At 34.9% G+C, this 18,724-nt stretch overlaps 2 protein-coding genes across 8 annotated transcripts in view; both read left to right on the plus strand.

Moving 5' to 3' along the window:
* The window catches only part of LOC127863139 (dynein axonemal intermediate chain 3-like), a 110,064-nt gene that overhangs the window by 88,417 nt on the left and 2,923 nt on the right, over nucleotides 1-18,724 (plus strand). The window contains exons 21-24 of one of the 7 annotated variants that reach the window (XM_052402523.1): nucleotides 12,723-12,761; nucleotides 13,598-13,802; nucleotides 16,032-16,123; nucleotides 16,574-16,696. The exons of 4 other annotated variants lie outside the window; for them this stretch is intronic. In XM_052402523.1, the coding sequence (XP_052258483.1) occupies nucleotides 12,723-12,761; nucleotides 13,598-13,802; nucleotides 16,032-16,123; nucleotides 16,574-16,696 (459 nt within the window). The remainder of the gene's footprint in view (nucleotides 1-12,722; nucleotides 12,762-13,597; nucleotides 13,803-16,031; nucleotides 16,124-16,573; nucleotides 16,697-18,724) is intronic. 2 more of the 7 variants (XM_052402527.1, XM_052402525.1) reach the window with 2 other exon arrangements.
* Nucleotides 5,669-18,724, plus strand: part of LOC127863143 (dynein axonemal intermediate chain 3-like) — a 98,225-nt gene continuing 85,169 nt past the window's right edge. The window contains exons 1-2 of the mRNA XM_052402531.1: nucleotides 5,669-5,749; nucleotides 6,477-6,616. The gene's annotated coding sequence lies outside the window, so the exon portion shown is untranslated. The remainder of the gene's footprint in view (nucleotides 5,750-6,476; nucleotides 6,617-18,724) is intronic.

The following is an 18,724-nucleotide window of genomic DNA, read 5'->3' on the forward strand; positions in this document are numbered from 1 at the left end:
CTAATCTGTGACAATAATTTACGCACAGCCTGGCTTTGAAGACCCCAATGCCCTGAAGACGCCAATCGTGCGTTACTGTGCGGTGTCCAGTATTGAGAACAGTCACCATGCGCCCATCACAGACATCATGAAGTGGTTTTAACAGTTTACATTAATGATGTGTGGTATGAGTGGAATACAAATATGTACATGTTGATTAATTTCCAAAGGCATCATCAGCTATCATGTGTATACAGATGATTAAAAGTTCCAAAGACCTAATTATTTGACTGATTTCTCTCATGTTATTTTGCCCCTTTCAGATCAACAGAATGGGAGTGCCCCAGGAAAACAAGGGTTTTGAGTCCTGTCAGATATTCACATGTGCAACAGACAAGTAACTATATTTTAACCTGAATTTAAATGAAAACAATATTTACAAGAAACTTACCTTTTAAAATTTGTATTGTCCCAACCCAGCCACACAACTTGTGAACTTTCAGTGTTGTTTCTTTTCACCAATTTGGAATCCATTTTGATTTGGAAAAAATGCGACATTTTCACTTAAGTTGGAAAAGATGTGTTGTTGTTGTTTTGCTATAAAATGCTTAAAAATTGAGAATAAAAGTGTTTTCACAATTATATTTACTAAGGTTAAATTTAAAGAGATTGATGAGAGATGAACTAAATGTTAAGAATTGTAAGGTCTCTTTTGGGAAAAATATGTACCCTTTTCCGTATGGAATGGGGCTGAATACCAGCATCAAATTTGAAAAAAACAACAACTGGGTCCCTTTGAGAGGGTAATTATATGTTTTGAAACTTATGTTTTGAGGATTTAAAAAATAATTAGTTTCTTATGGAAAACCACAATTCAAACATATTTTCAATAATTGCTTTCACTTTATCCATTATACCTCTTGTTGCAGAGTAAAGCTGATGTACTTGAATTACCATGGATGTCTGTCCTTCTGTCTGTCTGGAAACAAATGTTAATCAAAATGTGCTCTTCTACACTTTTCAGCAATCAACATTCAAACGTGTCAGCAGTGTTCCTGATTACTTTTTTATATCTTTCATTAAAATTATCAAAGTTATGCCCCTTATTCAACTTAGACTTAATATAATGTAATGAATATGCGTTTGCATTCTCTTGCAATTTTCAATATACAATATTAAAACTTGTAGGTGTTGTTCCTTATTATATGAAATTAAGCATGCCTGATTTTATCACTGTTATCAAAACAACTTTTCTGACATCACATGGTCTACAGGTGAATATTGGTTTGTAACATTATAAAGTAATCTCAGAACATTTTTTGAAATAATGTCCTTGGGATTAAATCTAGCCAGTCCCTAGGTGTCTCAAGGTAAACAAACACTAAATATGCAACAATAAATTAAACAAAAATCTTTAACAATCACATTGCCCAAAGGTTAAACATTTGTTTTGTTACATGGTAACACATCAAAATAACCCTCTGAAGCTAGTATTTGGTATATAACATTGTATACAAATGTAGTTGACCTTTACAAAGGTTTTAAAACCAAGCCCCTTGCGTAAAAATTGGCTGCAACCCATCATAGGGTAACATTTTGATGTTGTATCAACTTCTAAATATTCCGAAATTCTGCATGGGCAGTGGGGGCAAAATTCTTCATCACTTCTGTGACAAAGTATAGTTTGTACATGTTATCACTTTGCGTTATTGCTAAAAATAACATACATGTATAACAATCTACAACACAATTTAAAACAGGGTCTATTGAAAAAGATATGTACATATATACTAGAAACAGGCCTCTAAAATGGCATAAAAAAGGGCTGCTTGTCCCAGAAAAGTGCAAGCAAGTTACCAGTAAAGCTGCAAAGATAAAAACAAGCAATATCCCATGCTTTTAATTGACGCTGATGTTCATATTCATGCTGATCTTGATGCAGATGCTCATACAACATTTTCAGCTGTATTCTGGTTTGGGACACAAGACCTACCAAAGGACCACAGCAACAACAACAGGGAGGCAAGCCCAAAGACAAGGACGGCACCAAAAACCCCATAGGTGTACCCGATACCTTCAAGCACCTTGACCTCACATGGAAGCCCATGTTGAAGGTGGGGTGTAGCCCCTTAACTGCTCAGATACACTTTTTACCTATTTGTAGCCATTTAGAAAACCAAATGAAATTTAAGACCTTTCTTACTGGATTCAAGTTGTAACGGCTTCATTTCCAACCCTAAAATACTGATGAGCAGCAAACAGCATAAAATCTGAACAGACAGCGAGTAACTTGCAGGCTGTTCTGGTTTTATGTTGGTTGCATATAGCCCTTTCCACTTCACTTTGCTTCTGAATGGGAAATGGTTAAAGCCCCTAAACTGGACCAGTGGGGGTAGTCACTTAGCATCTTATGTTAAGATTTTTAGCCTTTAATGTGGGTGTTAACAATTTTGCAAAGGGCGGTTAGTATTAGGTCTTTAATAAATGATGAACATTGATTATTCATCATTCTTTAAGAATAAATTTAATACATTGTTTAACCAGGTATAGATGTAGTGCAGTGCTTTGTTAAATGATGAATGCAAAATTAGTTCTGACTATGTATTATAGGCACAATAGACCGTTCCAGAATTTAGTCATTACCCAATTATCTCCCCTGAATACTCTCCGCGTCCGCCATTACACTACTGCCTTACAACCTGTAAAATATATAAGAGAGCACCGATTATTCAACGGATGAATTTCTTTTGTTTTGTAAAACGTTTTTGTTTGTCATGCAAATTGTATGAAATATAGTTTTTTTGCTAGGGGAGATGTTAAGCTAGTGTTATAACAGAAAATGTTTGAAAAACATGCATTTTTGTAGGTATTTGTCTAGGGAATTAAACAAGTTGACACATTAAAAAAACATTAAATTAAATTAAATGCAATATTTATCATTTGATTATTTGCATCAATCTTAAAATCGTGTAAGCCTTTGCATTCCAGTGTTTAATTGCCCCCTTTGTTCTGCATAAACCGATTATCTCGTTATGATAAGATATTATCTAGACTTAACTAACAACATGGTGTCATAAACCACACTGGGTGGCAGATGACAGTCTGATCATTAAACACAATTGATGATGCCACCATGTTGTCCCTTTCTGTTAGTATTAAGCAGTCATTTGGTTGAATAATTTACCTCCGACATACTTAACAGTTAGATATGTTACATATTGTACAAATTAGAAGTTATGCCCAATATAGAATATCAGAAATTGTACACCGTAAAGATACTAGCCCGTTTAATTTATGAAAAAAAAGTATTTAATAATTATAAAATTTACGTAAAAACATTTAACGTATTTAGCGGGTATCAGTTAATTAAAACTACGTCATTCTGTATGAAGATTTAATGTTACGGCAATGCACGAACGACATCATAAAAACAAGAAATTACATTTGACACCAACGGGGGTAAATAATGTTTTCAAAAAAATATATATGTATATAGAATAATGTGTGTTAAAATGTTAGATATTTGTCACTCATACTCACTAGTAACGAGTTTTCATTATACATGAATACACAGTTCAATTTGCATCATGTGAAGTTGTGTTTTTCAGTTTTATGTTAATAGCGTCATTCTCTGTACAAACCCCATCAAATTAAAACTACATGTAAATACCGTCATGCACTGCGCTTTTAATAGGGCTTTGTAGTACGTTTATTTTCAATGCACTCCTTACACTTTCTATCACTCATTTGTTTATCACACTAGCGCACTCATGCCATTGATAATTATATTTTATAATTAGATGTATTATTATTGTAATTTATTGAAGCTTTTCTGCAAAAAATAATACGGCTTATGCATAGAGCTCTTTGTTGTGTCAAATTGTCGGCCTTTCAGTCTTCAGATAATCTTTACTTTGATGCTAATGACGCTTTTTTTAAGATGCAAATAAATGTAATAATAAATTCGTTTGGCACTAAATAATATATTTTGGAAATATTATTTAGGTGTTTTTTTTCGGAGTTTCTTTTCGATTAATTGACTAAACAAGTGTCGTTATCCATATGTTTTGCCATATGTTTTGCGTTAGTGCAAAGACATATAAAATATTTTTTTAAGATGTTAAGCTTTATAGCTGTTAAATTATTCCAAAGATGAAAATGTATTCAACTATATATATTCACATTCTCTTCATCTTTCATATAATCACCTAAAAGATCGTCACTCTCCCATGATAAAAAGTTCGTTTTTTTACGTGACATAATTCCAGCTCACACAATTAAATTTAAATCCAAACAACCAAATAACAATTTTTTATCTCTGATTTCAGTTAGAACAAGAAAATATGTTGATTTTGGAATATAGAGTTTTACCAATTGATTAAAATTTCAAACAATTAGCGGTAATTAAATGCGCGAGAATCTTTAAAGCGGGTATATACGATTTTTTATATGTGTTAAATTGTAATATATTGATAAAATATGTTAAAATTACATAAAATAGACAAGAAAAATAATACATTAAAGCCGAATTCCATAAAATACAGCAAATACAGATTAGCGGCCCAAGTCGATTGTGACGAACATATGTTCCTACAATAACCGAAGCATTCGTCTTTGTATTAGGATCGGAGTTAGTGTTCGTGTGTCGTATGAATAGATATCGTTGTAGGAATTCAAATTAACCGTTAAACTTAGTTTAGATTCACATCGTACATGTATGATATACATGCTGGCGAATTCGGCTGTACAGCCTTTTTCAATTTCAGAATTAAATATCTGGCTTATTTCGCATTTTTCGACACATGTTCTTCTTAACTTTTATTTTGATTTATATTGAAATATATATATAATAAGTTGTTTACACATTTAATTAAATTCATAAATATTTGACCAAATCGTATATACCCGCTTTAATAAGTATTAATTAAAATATAATCTGCTTGATGTTGCAGCTATTAAAATCTACACAACAATACATGCGTGAATTGTTTGTAACAAGTTAAAAGTAAAAAGTCTAATCAAATATATGAGCGACTGAACCGGCAAATTTTAACCGATGATTACCACTTGTTTACACACATAAAATAAACAAATACACGATACACGCATTTAAGTAATTATTTTTAACAATCATTCTCAACTTCAAACAATCATATTAACAACAAAAAATGTGATAATTGCCTGAAAATAATTAAGTAATTTATTTATCCGACATCGTCGAAGCGGGTATTCTCTACGTCTTTGGCTTTTGGAATCGCAGAATCGCAGAAGTTGGCAGTAGTGTAATGGCGGACAGTCACATGACTGACAATATGGCGGCGCTCAATGTATCGATTCTGGAACGGTCTATAGCAATATGCAAATAAGTAATAATTTGTTCCAATCATGAGCTGGTGTCTGGTAAAACTGGGCTAACAGCATGTGTGTAAAGTATCGCCCCAGATAAGCATTGACATACTTTACTCACATGCTTTTAATCACTTTCCACCAAGACTAGATTTTTGTTGGATAGTGACTTTCTTTTAATTAAAAATCCATAAAAGTAGAAAGTGTCGTCCCTGACTAGCCTCTGCGGACTTCTCAGTCTAATCTGGGAGGATAATTTAAGCACATGCATTAAACTTAGTTTTCTCGGAGCGGGGCTCGTGTTTGTTTCATACACTTTTTAATAACCTTATCCCACAGGTTCACCTCCAAAAGTCTGAGCCGGGCGGTGATCATGCACCAACAAAGTTCTCAATTGCAGAGAAGCAGGGGGATAGAGGGGCATGTAAGTTGAGTGGTAATTGAGAATGTGTACCCAGCATATGGCAGCGTATGGGTAACATAAAGTGGCAGATACTTGATGGTTCGGCAATCAGATCTTACAAAAAGTTTTTGCTTCATAAACATGTTTTATTTGCCAGTTACAAGTAGGCTAAGGGCATGTTTTAATTCCAGTAAGTATTGTCCATAAAGTTAATCAGTAAAATGTTTTGTTTCAATTCTCTAATAATTGTTAACCAGTGCCCCTATTCACAAAGCTCCCATTGGGAATCTTAACCTAAGTTGTTCCTGAATTAAATTTTCAGATCATATATTCAAGGAAAAATCCTATGGTTTCACTTCAGAAAAGGAGAAAATAGTTATCATTTAATCAATATTTACCATGGAATGTGAAAATAATTAAAATCAAACTAGCCAGAGAGTTCAGGAACTTTAGGATGTTAAGGAATTCTCTTAAGATGGTACCTTCGAGCTTTGTGAAAATGGGCTCTATACTGTTTATTATTTACTATGGAATAAAGTAGCTATGTATAGGATTTAACCAAAGTTTAGGAACATTTATAAGTGAGTGAATTTTAACCTGGGCAGGTTTAATAATTATTGGTATGAAATCAATATTAAAATGCATTGCTCTTTTTCTTTTCAAAGTTGTGTATTTAAGTAAAATCAAGTTATGTTTATCCGAGCCTGCTATCCAAAATTGAGCCAAGTGAGTTACTCCACTGTTCCAGTATCCAAGGCGACCGATGGTGGTGTTCCGGACAAGGAGGAAAGTGTGACTGGCGGATATTTCCAGTACGGGAAACCCGGGTCCGGCCGTGAGAAGAGGACCCTACAAACTGTCAAGACACATTTCTTTGTTGGCACCGAGGTATGAATGGATTGCTCAGGGAAAATGGGGCTTAATGCTTATGCGTAAAGCATCGTCCAATGTTAGCCAGAGCAGTTTGCATAGGCTAGTAAGGAACTACATTTTCCAGCTAATCTTATTTTTGCAAAGAAGATACTTTAAACAATAAAAATATTAGAATCGGAAAGTGTTGTCCCGGATTAGCCTGTACTGACTGATCAGGGACAACACTTTATGCACATGCATTAAGCCCAGTTTTCCCTGAGGGAGATACATTTTTTGAGTTTTCTTAAAGTTAGATATACAACTCTTATGTATTTGAGTAGATTTGGTGTATGGAAAATGACAGCATTTTCAGAAATAATTAATTGGGATTTGTTAGAACTGAAAAGAAAATGTCAAAGATTTAACTATTGTATTTTAAAAGACTCAATTTGATTATCCATGCTAACGCAGGCAAATAAAACTAGATTTTTGATATGATATTTAACTGAGTATTTGATGAAATATATTACTTGATAAACACCAGGATTGTTTATTAGAATCTGACTAGTAGGTTTATTTACTGAATAATTGACTGACATCATGATGTTTTTAGTTAATATCTCTTCATTATATTTGGCATGGTTGTTGCTCAATTGAGCTTTATAAGCCAGATAAGCCTGCACAAACTTCACAGGCTTATCAAGGATGACACTTAACGCACATGCAATAAGCCCAGTTTTCACAGAATAAGGCTCAATTAATTGTGTAGATCACTAGGAAGGGTATTGGATATTTGACTGTTGGCATTGTTTGACTGAATGTCTGACAGGTAATTTGACTGGATGTTTGACACCATATTTGACTGAGTATTTGTGTTGTACATTTCAGGACGGAGAGGTGGTCTATGTTGACTGGATGCCACAGAATGATCAGGACACAGGCAAGATCCAAAGTAAGCTAACCATGTTTGCCTTATAAACACTTTTTTTTGTAAGATAAACTTTGTTTAGATAATCTTTCATTACCAGAATAATTATTTTCTACTCACTGTATTTACTTATCGACTATTTTAACATAAAAAATAAACAAGACACAATCATTTTTCTCTAATCAATTAATGAAATAAACCATTTAATACATCACATATAAAGGTTGCATTTGTGGGTACTGATTATGGGGATGTAGGTGTAGGGGTTGGAAAACATTTGTGTTTGTTACGGTAAATTGTCCGTACTTTTGAAATGACTGCAACGCAAATCTTGCTCAAGCTGTAACCAGACCAGACCAGAATTCTCTACATTAAATCCAATCATTGGGGACACATAATGGCTGTTATGCAAAGGAAGTCATTTTATAAGATGCCCTTTGATTTTGAAAATATCAACAAAGCTTGAATTCTCACTGATGACTTAGTAAAGTCAACACACTTTGCCATTTTTAATTGAAAGATGTGCCTTACATGAACAGCGTCCATTTCACTAAATAGCAGTGCTTTGTTTACTTATTTGGAGTAAAAATTGGAAAAAATATTGCTCATGTACTACCATATATCAGATAAAAATTTTATGCAGAAATCATTTAATTGTTAATTTCAATTTTATTTGACCATTTTAGCAAATATAAATACAGTTGTTTGTAACCGTTTTTCAGCGCCAAAACCAGATTTGTATCACACCATGCATGACGGGCCCATCATGACGGTCCAGCGGTCCCCATTTTGCATGGATATCCTCCTTGTGGTTGGCGGTTAGAACTTCACACTCTGGAAAGAGGCTGTTGTTGTGAGTGATCCCCCTTGAGTTTGATAAATATTTTAACCCTTCCATGCTGGGTAGCCCTGTATACTTTATGTTTGTCTACCTTTGCCAAATGTCACATTTATGTTAATTCAGTTGTTTGGTTTTCAATTAACAAATGTTCATTTATTTTATCAATGATTTATGTATTAGTTTTTTTACCGGTAGTTGTATTCATTTTCATTAGAACCTTTACTCAATAACCCATAAAATACTTTAATTTGAGTTATGCTATTATATAAACACTTAGCTAATAACCTATACTTACAAAATAGTAACCTTGTCTTAGTTGCACGTTATTTATTGTTTCTGCACAATTAATATTGATGTATAATGTATCCTAGCATTTTTTACATTTTGCTAAAGAATGCATAGAAGGATATTAGATGAACAAAACACTCTAGAAGGTTCTTCTTTCTGGATGTTTGTGTTATGAACTTCAAACATAATGAGTACAATGGAAGCTAAAAATCTCTGGATGTGTGAGGCAATATTGCGTCTGCCCAATATTTCTACATAAACCTACTCATTTTTGTTAAAAAGCTGCCTGTTTAATTTTCAGCAACTATTTTGTGGTGATCATTGATACTCCCTCTTACCTGTATGCGCCACTGTGCTTTTGTTCTTTTTAATTACGCTTTGAAGTAAGGAGACTTGTTACAGTTGTGGTCACACTGGGCCTAACATTAAGATCAGCTCTGAAATGCTGGAGATCTCTGTGAATGGAATGGTTCTTTTATTGTAACTATTATGCTTGCTTACCATTGATACTTAAATTATATAAAAATAGAATCAATATCTAAAATCATGGAATAATATATTGATCTTTTTATGACTAAAGTATTGCATCTACGTTTTTATAACATCAATAATGATACCTAAAGAGCTTTAATACTTAAATGGATGATGTTCTTGAAAACTTGACCACTTCTTTGCCTTGACAATTACCTTCTTTTTGACATAGAGTAATTCAGAAGGTACAATTCATGGTTAACATGTAATGATGTGTTTATGCTCCCCGAACATTTTCGGAAAGCATATTATAAGTTGCCAGTTTGTCCTTCCTTACTTCCTTCCGTCACACTTTTGTTACAGTTTCTCATAGCGCCTTCAATATTTTACCGATCTCTTACATATTTGGCATGTAGGTACCTTGCATGGACCTCTACCTTTTTATGAAGATTGAGGTCACTGGGGTCAAGGTCACTGAGGCTAATAATAGATTTTTTTAAGGTCAAACAAGGGGAGCATCCATCGTTTTCAACGATACTTGTGTGTTTTGAACTGCAATACAGTTTGCTGCAAATCATTGCTACTTGCATAAATGTTATCTAGAAACAATTTTAACAAACTCACATTATCTGACCTGATGTTGACACCTTCTAAATATGGCATACCGGTAATTCTGAAGGTTAAAATACCTGGTTGACCCAAAAAAACGCATTTCCTCTAACATAAATACCCCTTACTGGAAAGCTTTGCTACATGAATGGGTGATGTCTTTGAAGACTATCAACACGCACACATCACCTGACCTGATTTAGACCTTTACATTGACCTTTTTGTGGCCAAAACTAATCAAGAAGGTCTGAAGTCTTGGTTTCCTAAAAATGACACGTTTTGTCTAACATCCATAGCGATTGCGACAAAGTTTTGATACTTGCATGGATGTTGTCTTTCAACATACCCATATCACCTGAATGTCATTGACCTTCTTATGAACAACAATCACATACATATATATAGCTATGCTTATAGTACATTTTATCATGTAAATCTAGTTGGTTTTGGTCTATAGTAATTGATATAAAATCTTCCAATATTATAAGTTCCACTCAGGGTTGGCAAAACAGGATTTGGCCATAATTGTATTTACACTTTCTTGTACATTCAGTATTTTGGAATTAGGCAAAATAATGTCCCTTTTCAGTTTATGTTCGTGGAATAAGCAACCAATTTTGCCACCCCTTCCCCTTTTGTAGTTCTATATTTTCTTTCCTAACTGACCTATTCCTTGTAACCTAGTTCACCATTTCTTTGCAAGCCTCACTTTTATTAACAGATCGACAAGAATAACCCAAGCTCTGCTGAATCGGTAAGTGGATTCGCACCAGAGTGGCGGAGTTGCATTGAATTGAATGTTTGTGACATTATCTGGTGTAAAATAGATGCAAATATTTAGAAACTGATATTTGACGTCAGTAATTTTATGTACATTATAGAATTGCGCAATTTTAGAGAAAGAAAGCTAGAGAATTGAACAGAATGTCTGAGCAACAATATATTTAAGCCCCGCTGTGGAATAGCCTGATTTACAGTATATGAGTCAAGTGTCGTCCCAGATAACATGTGCAGTATGCACCAAGGACGACACTTTCAGATTTTTTACAGATTTTATTTGTTTAAAGAAAGTCTCTTCTTAATGAAAATCTAGTTTTGGAGTAAAATGTTGTATCTGCTTAGTCTATGCTGTCTACACAGGCTTATCTGGGACAACACTTTACACTCATGCATAAAAACCCATTTCTGTGAGCAAGGCTCATGTAATTGGTTGATTACAAAATTGAAACACTGTACACTGATTATCATCTGGCTTTGTCAATTTCAAATGAGCTGATTGCCATTATTAAAGCCTAGACAAATGTGTTAAGTACAAGCCAAATATATCTTATGACCTGAGTCACCTGTATTGTAGTATCTTATCGTAACAGAACCAATCACACCTGGTAGGCATATTGATGGCAATACCATAAGTGTTATAGTTTAGCTCAAGTTTGTACTACCAAGTATTTCAATTTAATTTTGCATCAAAATAACGCGAACTGTAAATCAGTCTGTACTAATTGAGTCAGTCTCTGGGAAAAGGGGTCTAAATGCATGTGCGTAAAGTATCGTCCCAGATTAGCCTGTGCATTCCGCATATGTTTATCAACAACAACACTTTCCGCCTAGTGTGGATTTTTGTTGAGAAGAGACAAAATCTAATAAAAGCAGGAAGTGTTTTCCCTGATAAGCCAGTAATAGCACAGACTGATAAGGCACAATACTTTATGCACATGTATTAAGACCAGAGACAGACACAAGTAATTACAAAATGGTGGGATATTTGTGAATTCTGGCTAAACCTGTATTGTTGCTCTGGCTAGTTGTAGACATTGTTAATTGAAGATTTTTTAGTGTATTAGACTCTCATATTGTAATAAATTCATCAAATGGATAACGTTCGGAAAAAAAAAGTTACTATATATGAATACATGTAGTATTACTTTGTGTGATGTCACAGATTATGTTTACTTGATTCATAATTATTATACCCCCCCCATAGGCGGAGGGATATTGTTTTGGCGTTGTCCTTCCGTCCGTCCGTCTTTCCGTCCGTCCGGAGCCATATCTTGGAAGTGCTTTGGGGGATTTCATTGAAACTTGGTATGAGTATATATATGGATAAGAGGATAATGCACGTCAAATGGCATGGTACACCATCTGTTAATAACGGAGTTATGGCCCTTTGTAGCTTGAAAAAATGCTTTTTGTGTGTGTCCGGGACCATATCTTGGAAGTGCTTTGGCGGATTTCATTGAAACTTGGTATGAGTATATATATGGTTAAGAGGATGATGCACGTCAAATGGCATGGTACACCATCTGTTAATAACGGAGTTATGGCCCTTTGTATCTTAAAAAATGCTTTTGTGAGTGTCAAATATAACCCTTTTGTGTCCAGAAGCATATTGGCGGGGGATATCAATTCAACGAATTTGCTTGTTGTTATATCATCCGTGTAATTGAAGTATACAGTAAGCACATGCACATATTCTTTATATGTTTATTCATTGTAAATGATTTGTTAGGTAATTTAATTAGTCATATTATTTTGGCATACATTGGAAAGTTTTCTAATGTTTGAAGTTTAATTTTTAGCTCGGCTGTTTTCAGAGAAAACTCGAGGTATTGTCATAGCCAACTTGTCCGCGGTCTGCTTTGTGCTAAAACCTTAACATTGGCTCTAGAATAAAGTGCTTCCACCTACAACTTTGAAACTTCATATGTAGCTGCACCTCGATGAGTTCTACATGCCAAACCTATTTTTGGGTCAAAGGTCAAGGTCACTGTGACCTCTAAAAAATATAAAATAAATTCTTATGACAAGCTTTCATTTATTCAAAACTGCACACACAGCCGAGTGTTTGCACCCATTATGCGGTGCACTTGTTCCTTAAGTATTATCTCCTTTAACAACATTTGTAAATATAAATATTTTTTTCATAAGAATTCTTGTTTAACCAATAATTTTTATGAAATTTTTTTTTGGCCAAGTTTATGCCTGTGTATTTAATGTTATATTAGCTGAAAACTTTGAACGTTGCTGAAAACGATGCATTGAAGGTTATCTGTTGACGAGTCGTTTTGTGTTAATATGTTGGACAATGTTTGCAGAACGAGTTTAACTGTTATTGTGTTGTCTAATTTGTTTTACAAAAACAACAGTCATTGTTATAATATGTTAAATACTTTTGTGCAACAACAAAAGAGACAATTTTACTTCATATGGATATTAGAAAAGTATCGTAGAAAAAGTAGGTATGGATATATGTCTAATTTTTGTTAGAGTTGAATTTTGTTGATAATAATGATTTTCCGTGAAAGTGATTTACCTGTGTGGTATGAAGGCTTTTTGTATATGTTTGTTTGTACTTCAGTCAATAATTGGTAACTATTCACAGTGAAGCCATGCATTTTACATCAGGTTTTACTTTTGCTATTTCTGAATCCCAGAAAATGTTTTTTTTTTAAGTTATAACATTGTCTTCAGTATCCATCATAAGTATTTTTTATTTGATATATAATTGTCATTATAAAGATCCCTTTAACAACTAATAACAAATACAAAACAAATACTACCAGCTTATAACTAACAAAACAAAAAACATGTTAAACTACAAAATCCTATCTTTTTCGCCAACTGCATGTGCATAAAGTGTTGTCCCAGAGTAGCCTGTGCAGTTTGCACAGGCTAATCAAGTAAGAAACTTTCCACTTTTATGGTAAGTTTTGTTTAAAGGAAGTCTCTTCTGGTGACAATCCAGTTTAGGTGGAAAGTTTTGTTCCTGATGAGCCTGTGCAGACTGCACAGGCTAATATGGGACGACACTTAAGGCACAGACATTAAGCCAATTTTTTTCCAGAACAAGGCTAAATTAAAACTCTTATGCCAATTTCAGTCAGGACCGATCCTCCAGTCTGCCCCAAACCCAATCCGTATGACTTCCGGGTTTTGGTCCCCCTCCCGTCCGGGAGTGTTCTACATCTCTAAGGTGGATGGCAGCGTCGACGTATGGGACTTACTGGACAAGACCCATGAACCCTCCATCACCCAGAGCGTGTCCCCATCAGCAATCACAAAGATTTACCCGCACGCAGTGTCTCGTAAGTTACTGAACCTAGGATTGGTGACATCTGAGTGGTTATATCAATAATATGGAAGTGTTGGAATGCAGTGTCTCTGTAACTTGAGAATTAAGATAAGTTGTGTAAATATTTATCATGCTGCAATGTATTTATGATTATGTTACCATGTTCAACTAGCAAGTCATCATCAGCATTTTAATCAGTATCAAGATATAGCTATTCTGACATATTGTAAATCATCACTTTTTCAAATAAAAACGCTGTTCAACAATTGTGTTGTGTAGTGCAGATACTATGCTTTGCTCGTTTGGTCTTTGTTTATTTAAGGCATCCACTTTCAGAGGGGGGCATATGATTTGCTCTGCCACACTTTCTCTGTGTGTTTGAATTTTGATTAACATGTCATTGAACAAGTATTGCTTCTAGAGTTGTCAGACTGTCTTTATTAATTATTTTTGACATGACCACAGTGATGGAGCTCTCTTTTTTGCAACCAAAAACAATTTTAAACGCCTGTGAGTAGTGGCAAGATAAACAATGTGGGCTCAATATGTCGAAGAGTTTAAATTTGACCATTATGAAACATGATGACAATATAAATGGGCATAATATTTTAACCATATTCGATATTCAGTTAGATTTCTCAAAGTACTTCTGACTTATTATCTTTTAATTATTAGAAAGTTGCAAATTTAATGTTGTCTGCTCTGTAATGAGTGGGTTTTAGAGATGACATTTTCTATATAACAAGTTTTAAAGGATGACTTCGGATTTTAATTGTGGCTAGTCTAGTCAAGGTCAAGGTCATTTTTACTAAAAATTGCAAAACAGTTTACACTCAAAACTTAAGTTTAGATGGAGGTATAGCATTCACATTTTGTGTGTAAACAGCTTTCTTGCAAACCTAGCTGCGAATACCATTACAGTCCAGTCAGTTTATAGTCAAGTGTTTTTTTACTAACATAGAATATCAGTTACTGCTCATAAACAGGTTGCTTTCATTTAGACCCAGATTGGGATTCCATTTGTTGCTAAATGGATGAAGGTCAATGTCAATTTTGCTAAAAATAGAGTATTAGTATCTGCTCATTGACTTGAGTTTGGGCATGGTATTGTGCTGAAATTGTGTATGTAAGAAGCTTACTGGCAGACCTCAGTAGGGATTAAACATTAATTTGTTTCATTAAATTAGATTAATACTTAAAATTTCAGAATCTGGTTTTAAAGGACAAATTTTGCTATTGGTTCTTGTCTTGACTGTAAGTTTGTTGTTCTTCATGAAATTTTAAAACAACTTACCACAAATAATCACAAGGTGAAGAGAGGGTGTGTCACTTGTTAAGCCTACCTTAAAGGTCAGGCTCCCTTTAAAAGGTCAGACATTAAATACGGGCAATAAACAGCTTGTCCAAACTGTAACTTCTTAATTTATTATGCAATTTCAAAATAGTTTATAACAAATATTTACCACGTGGAGAGGACATGTAATGTGTAAAAACTGTCTCTCTACTTCGAATTTCTAGGTCACACCTAAATGTCACAGATTTAATGAGATTGCCCGGACTTAACCTTCAGAATTTGTCATGTTATTTTAAAATAACCAACCACAAATGTCAACCATAAGGAGACAGCACGTCTTGTGTAACACCTGTTTCCCTAACTCAAAGGTGAAGGTCACACTTAAAGTTCAAACATTAAATTAAGTTAGGCTGTAAAACAGGTTTTCCAATTCATAACTTCATCATGCAGTTTTAAATAATTTATCGTAATTGTTCACCATGTGGAGACTTCATTTGCTCGTCAAATCATCACCCTAGCTGAAAGGTCAATGTTACAATTAGACTTCAAAATTTCAAACGTTCATAAATGAAACTGGTCAAATTATGTTTTTATGGACTGTAATTTTGTCATTCATCATGCATTTTTTAAATAATATACCAAAAATGTTCACCTTGTTGAGTCCTGTACTCCTTGGGCATAGGTCAAGGTCACACTAAAAGTCAAACATGTATATGGCACAGATTGTTAGTTAATTGCAAGTATTATTGAAAATGGATTTAATGTCTTGCTAACAGGCGTGTATCTGGTTTATTACTTTTTCTTGACATTTTATAACCTTTGTTATGCATAGTAGTATTGCTGCTAGAAAGATGAAACTTTACTCTAAAGATCTTTCACAGATTTTAGTCTATGCTTATTGTCACACAACGACAACATTTGTACAGCTTTATTTCCCATGTATTGCAGACAAGCAGCACCTGTTGGCTGTGGGTGACAGTTCCGGTACCCTGCATATCCTGGAGATACCCTGGAGCCTGCGCCTGCCTGCACCCAATGAGGTCCGTACAGGGCCCCCTGTTACTAAAAATAATTCTGAGAAAACTTGGCTTAATGCATGTGCATAAAGTATGATTCCAGATTAGCCTGTGCAGTTTGCACAGGCTAATTAGGGATCACACTTTCCGCATACACTTGATTTCTGAGAAAAAAGACATCCTTTAAATGACAAATTTCATAAAAGCAGAAAGTGTCGTGCCTGTGCGGAATGCAAAAGCCAATTAATGCACATGCATTAAGACCAGTTTTCTAAGAATTAGGCTAAGCAAATATGTCAATAATTCTTAAAATGAATAAGGATTATATATTTTTTTATCTTGGGCTCAAGGCTTCTGAGATAAGTATCATTAGTGTACTCACTTTTTTAGTATACTGCAGTGTCTGGTGGTGTTCCTGCCTGTTTTCTAGTTACAACAAGTTCTGTATATTTGTTTGGTTCTCTTGTCCCACAGGTGACTGGGGTAGCCAACTACTTTGAGCGGGAAGTGAAGAGGCGAGGCTTCGTGGTGCAGAGGTGGGACTTCCGAGAGCATGAGAAGCGAGAACTTGAGGCTGAGGCCAAAAAGAAGGCTGGGGTAAGAACATAGCAGGCTGTTGTTTTTGTTTTTTTAGCTGACAGGCCTCGTTAAGACGGCCGAGATGATGTTGGTATATTTTCCCATTTTTGTTATTTGTCGCAAGAAAGTGACTATGAGTAAAAATGTGATGGTATTTATGTCAGATGTGCAAAAAATTTGGTCAAAATCGGTCAAGACATGCCCAAATTCAGTACAAAGATAGGGCTTTTCAATTTCTGTCCATGGACAGAAATGATCTAAATTTAAACACGCGCGGACCACATGTAAAACCACGTGACCATAGCATCATTGTTTACAACCCTATTTACATGAATGATAAATAATCATGTCATTACCAGTTTAAATATATGCTGTCTTACACATGCATATTTCGTTTAAAGCATGTTCACATTATGTTGTTTTATAGTGCCGATTTAATTTGTAAATACACTCCGTCTGCTTTATGACTACATTTTCAATACTCGTATAACCCGCCCCATGTTAACTATACTATCGGCCGCTATTTTTACGTATTCAAATTTCAGCTTTATATCTCTACCGATATATCTCACTTTTATAGTCTGCTATGATTTTTTACCTTGTCAATATAAAATGCCTGTTAACGTTTAATTCATGGGCGCAGCCATCTTTATTTGTACATGTCATTGATTTGATTATTTTAAGCTCGTGTATAGAGTGTCGTTTACGTCAAGTTGTAATGTATTTTTCACACACGCAGCCATGTTTGTTTCGTATTGATATCGTTTATGTTATGAAGGTAGATAACTTGCTAATGTACAGGAAAAAACTTAAAATATGTCTAAACGTACACATTATTCACATTAATGGATTTAGATACAAACACAAACAAACTGTTTGAGTTATTTAGTAGTTCTTCTTTGTTTTTATATGCGCGGAAGTGGATATCACTTGAAATTGGCGCTCACGTGACCCAAAGCTTGCATACGTTACAGGTTAATAATAGTCTTGAGGATTCCGTTATGTACATGATTAGGTTTCATATTTTTTATGCTTTTGGCATTTTTTGGCACAATTTTTGCGAAAATCAGTATGGAAGAGTTAAGCTTTAGAATGTATCGGACGAATACTGATAAATTCTGGTCAGTTGAGATAAATGAATTGTGTGAGAAATATCAACTCGGGCGGCTTTAGGCAACTGTACCAATCAGCCAATGAGAAAGGGTATGCAAATGAGCAACTTCAATTTACAGCTGGTCATGCTATGTCTGTCAAATTGTGTATATGCCTGTATGCAGATCATAGGAGCCTTGTTCTGGGATATCTGGCTTAATGCATATGTGTGAAGTGTCCTAGATATGCCTGTGCTGTCTACTGAAGTGATGTCCTAGATATGCCTGTGCTGTCTACTGAAGTGATGTCCTAGATATGCCTGTGCTGTCTACTGAAGTGTTGTCCTAGATATGACTGTGCAGTCTTTTGAAGTGATGTCCTAGATATGCTTGTGCTGTCTACTGAAGTGATGTCCTAGATATGCCTGTGCTGTCTACTGAAGTGATGTCCTAGATGTGCATGTGCTGTCTACTGAAGTGATGTCCTAGATATGCCTGTGCTGTCTACTGAAGTGATGTCCTAGATATGCCTGTACTGTCTACTGAGGTCCTAGATATGCCTGTGCTGTCTACTGAAGTGATGTCCTAGATATGCCTGTGCTGTCTACTGAAGTGATGTCCTAGATATGCCTGTGCTGTCTACTGAAGTGATGTCCTAGATATGCTTGTGCTGTATACTGAAGTGATGTCCTAGATATGCCTGTGCTGTCTACTGAGGTCCTAGATATGCCTGTGCTGTCTACTGAAGTGATGTCCTAGATATGCCTGTGCTGTCTACTGAAGTGATGTCCTTGATATGCCTGTGCTGTCTACTGAAGTGATGTCCTGGATATGCCTGTGCTGTCTACTGAAGTGATGTCCTAGATATGCCTGTGCTGTCTACTGAAGTGATGTCCTAGATATGCCTGTGCTGTCTGCACAAGATATTCAGTGACAACACCTTCTGCCTAGACTG

The sequence above is a fragment of the Dreissena polymorpha genome, unplaced genomic scaffold (assembly GCF_020536995.1).
Source record: "Dreissena polymorpha isolate Duluth1 unplaced genomic scaffold, UMN_Dpol_1.0 chrUn001, whole genome shotgun sequence".
Lineage (NCBI taxonomy): Eukaryota > Metazoa > Mollusca > Bivalvia > Myida > Dreissenidae > Dreissena > Dreissena polymorpha.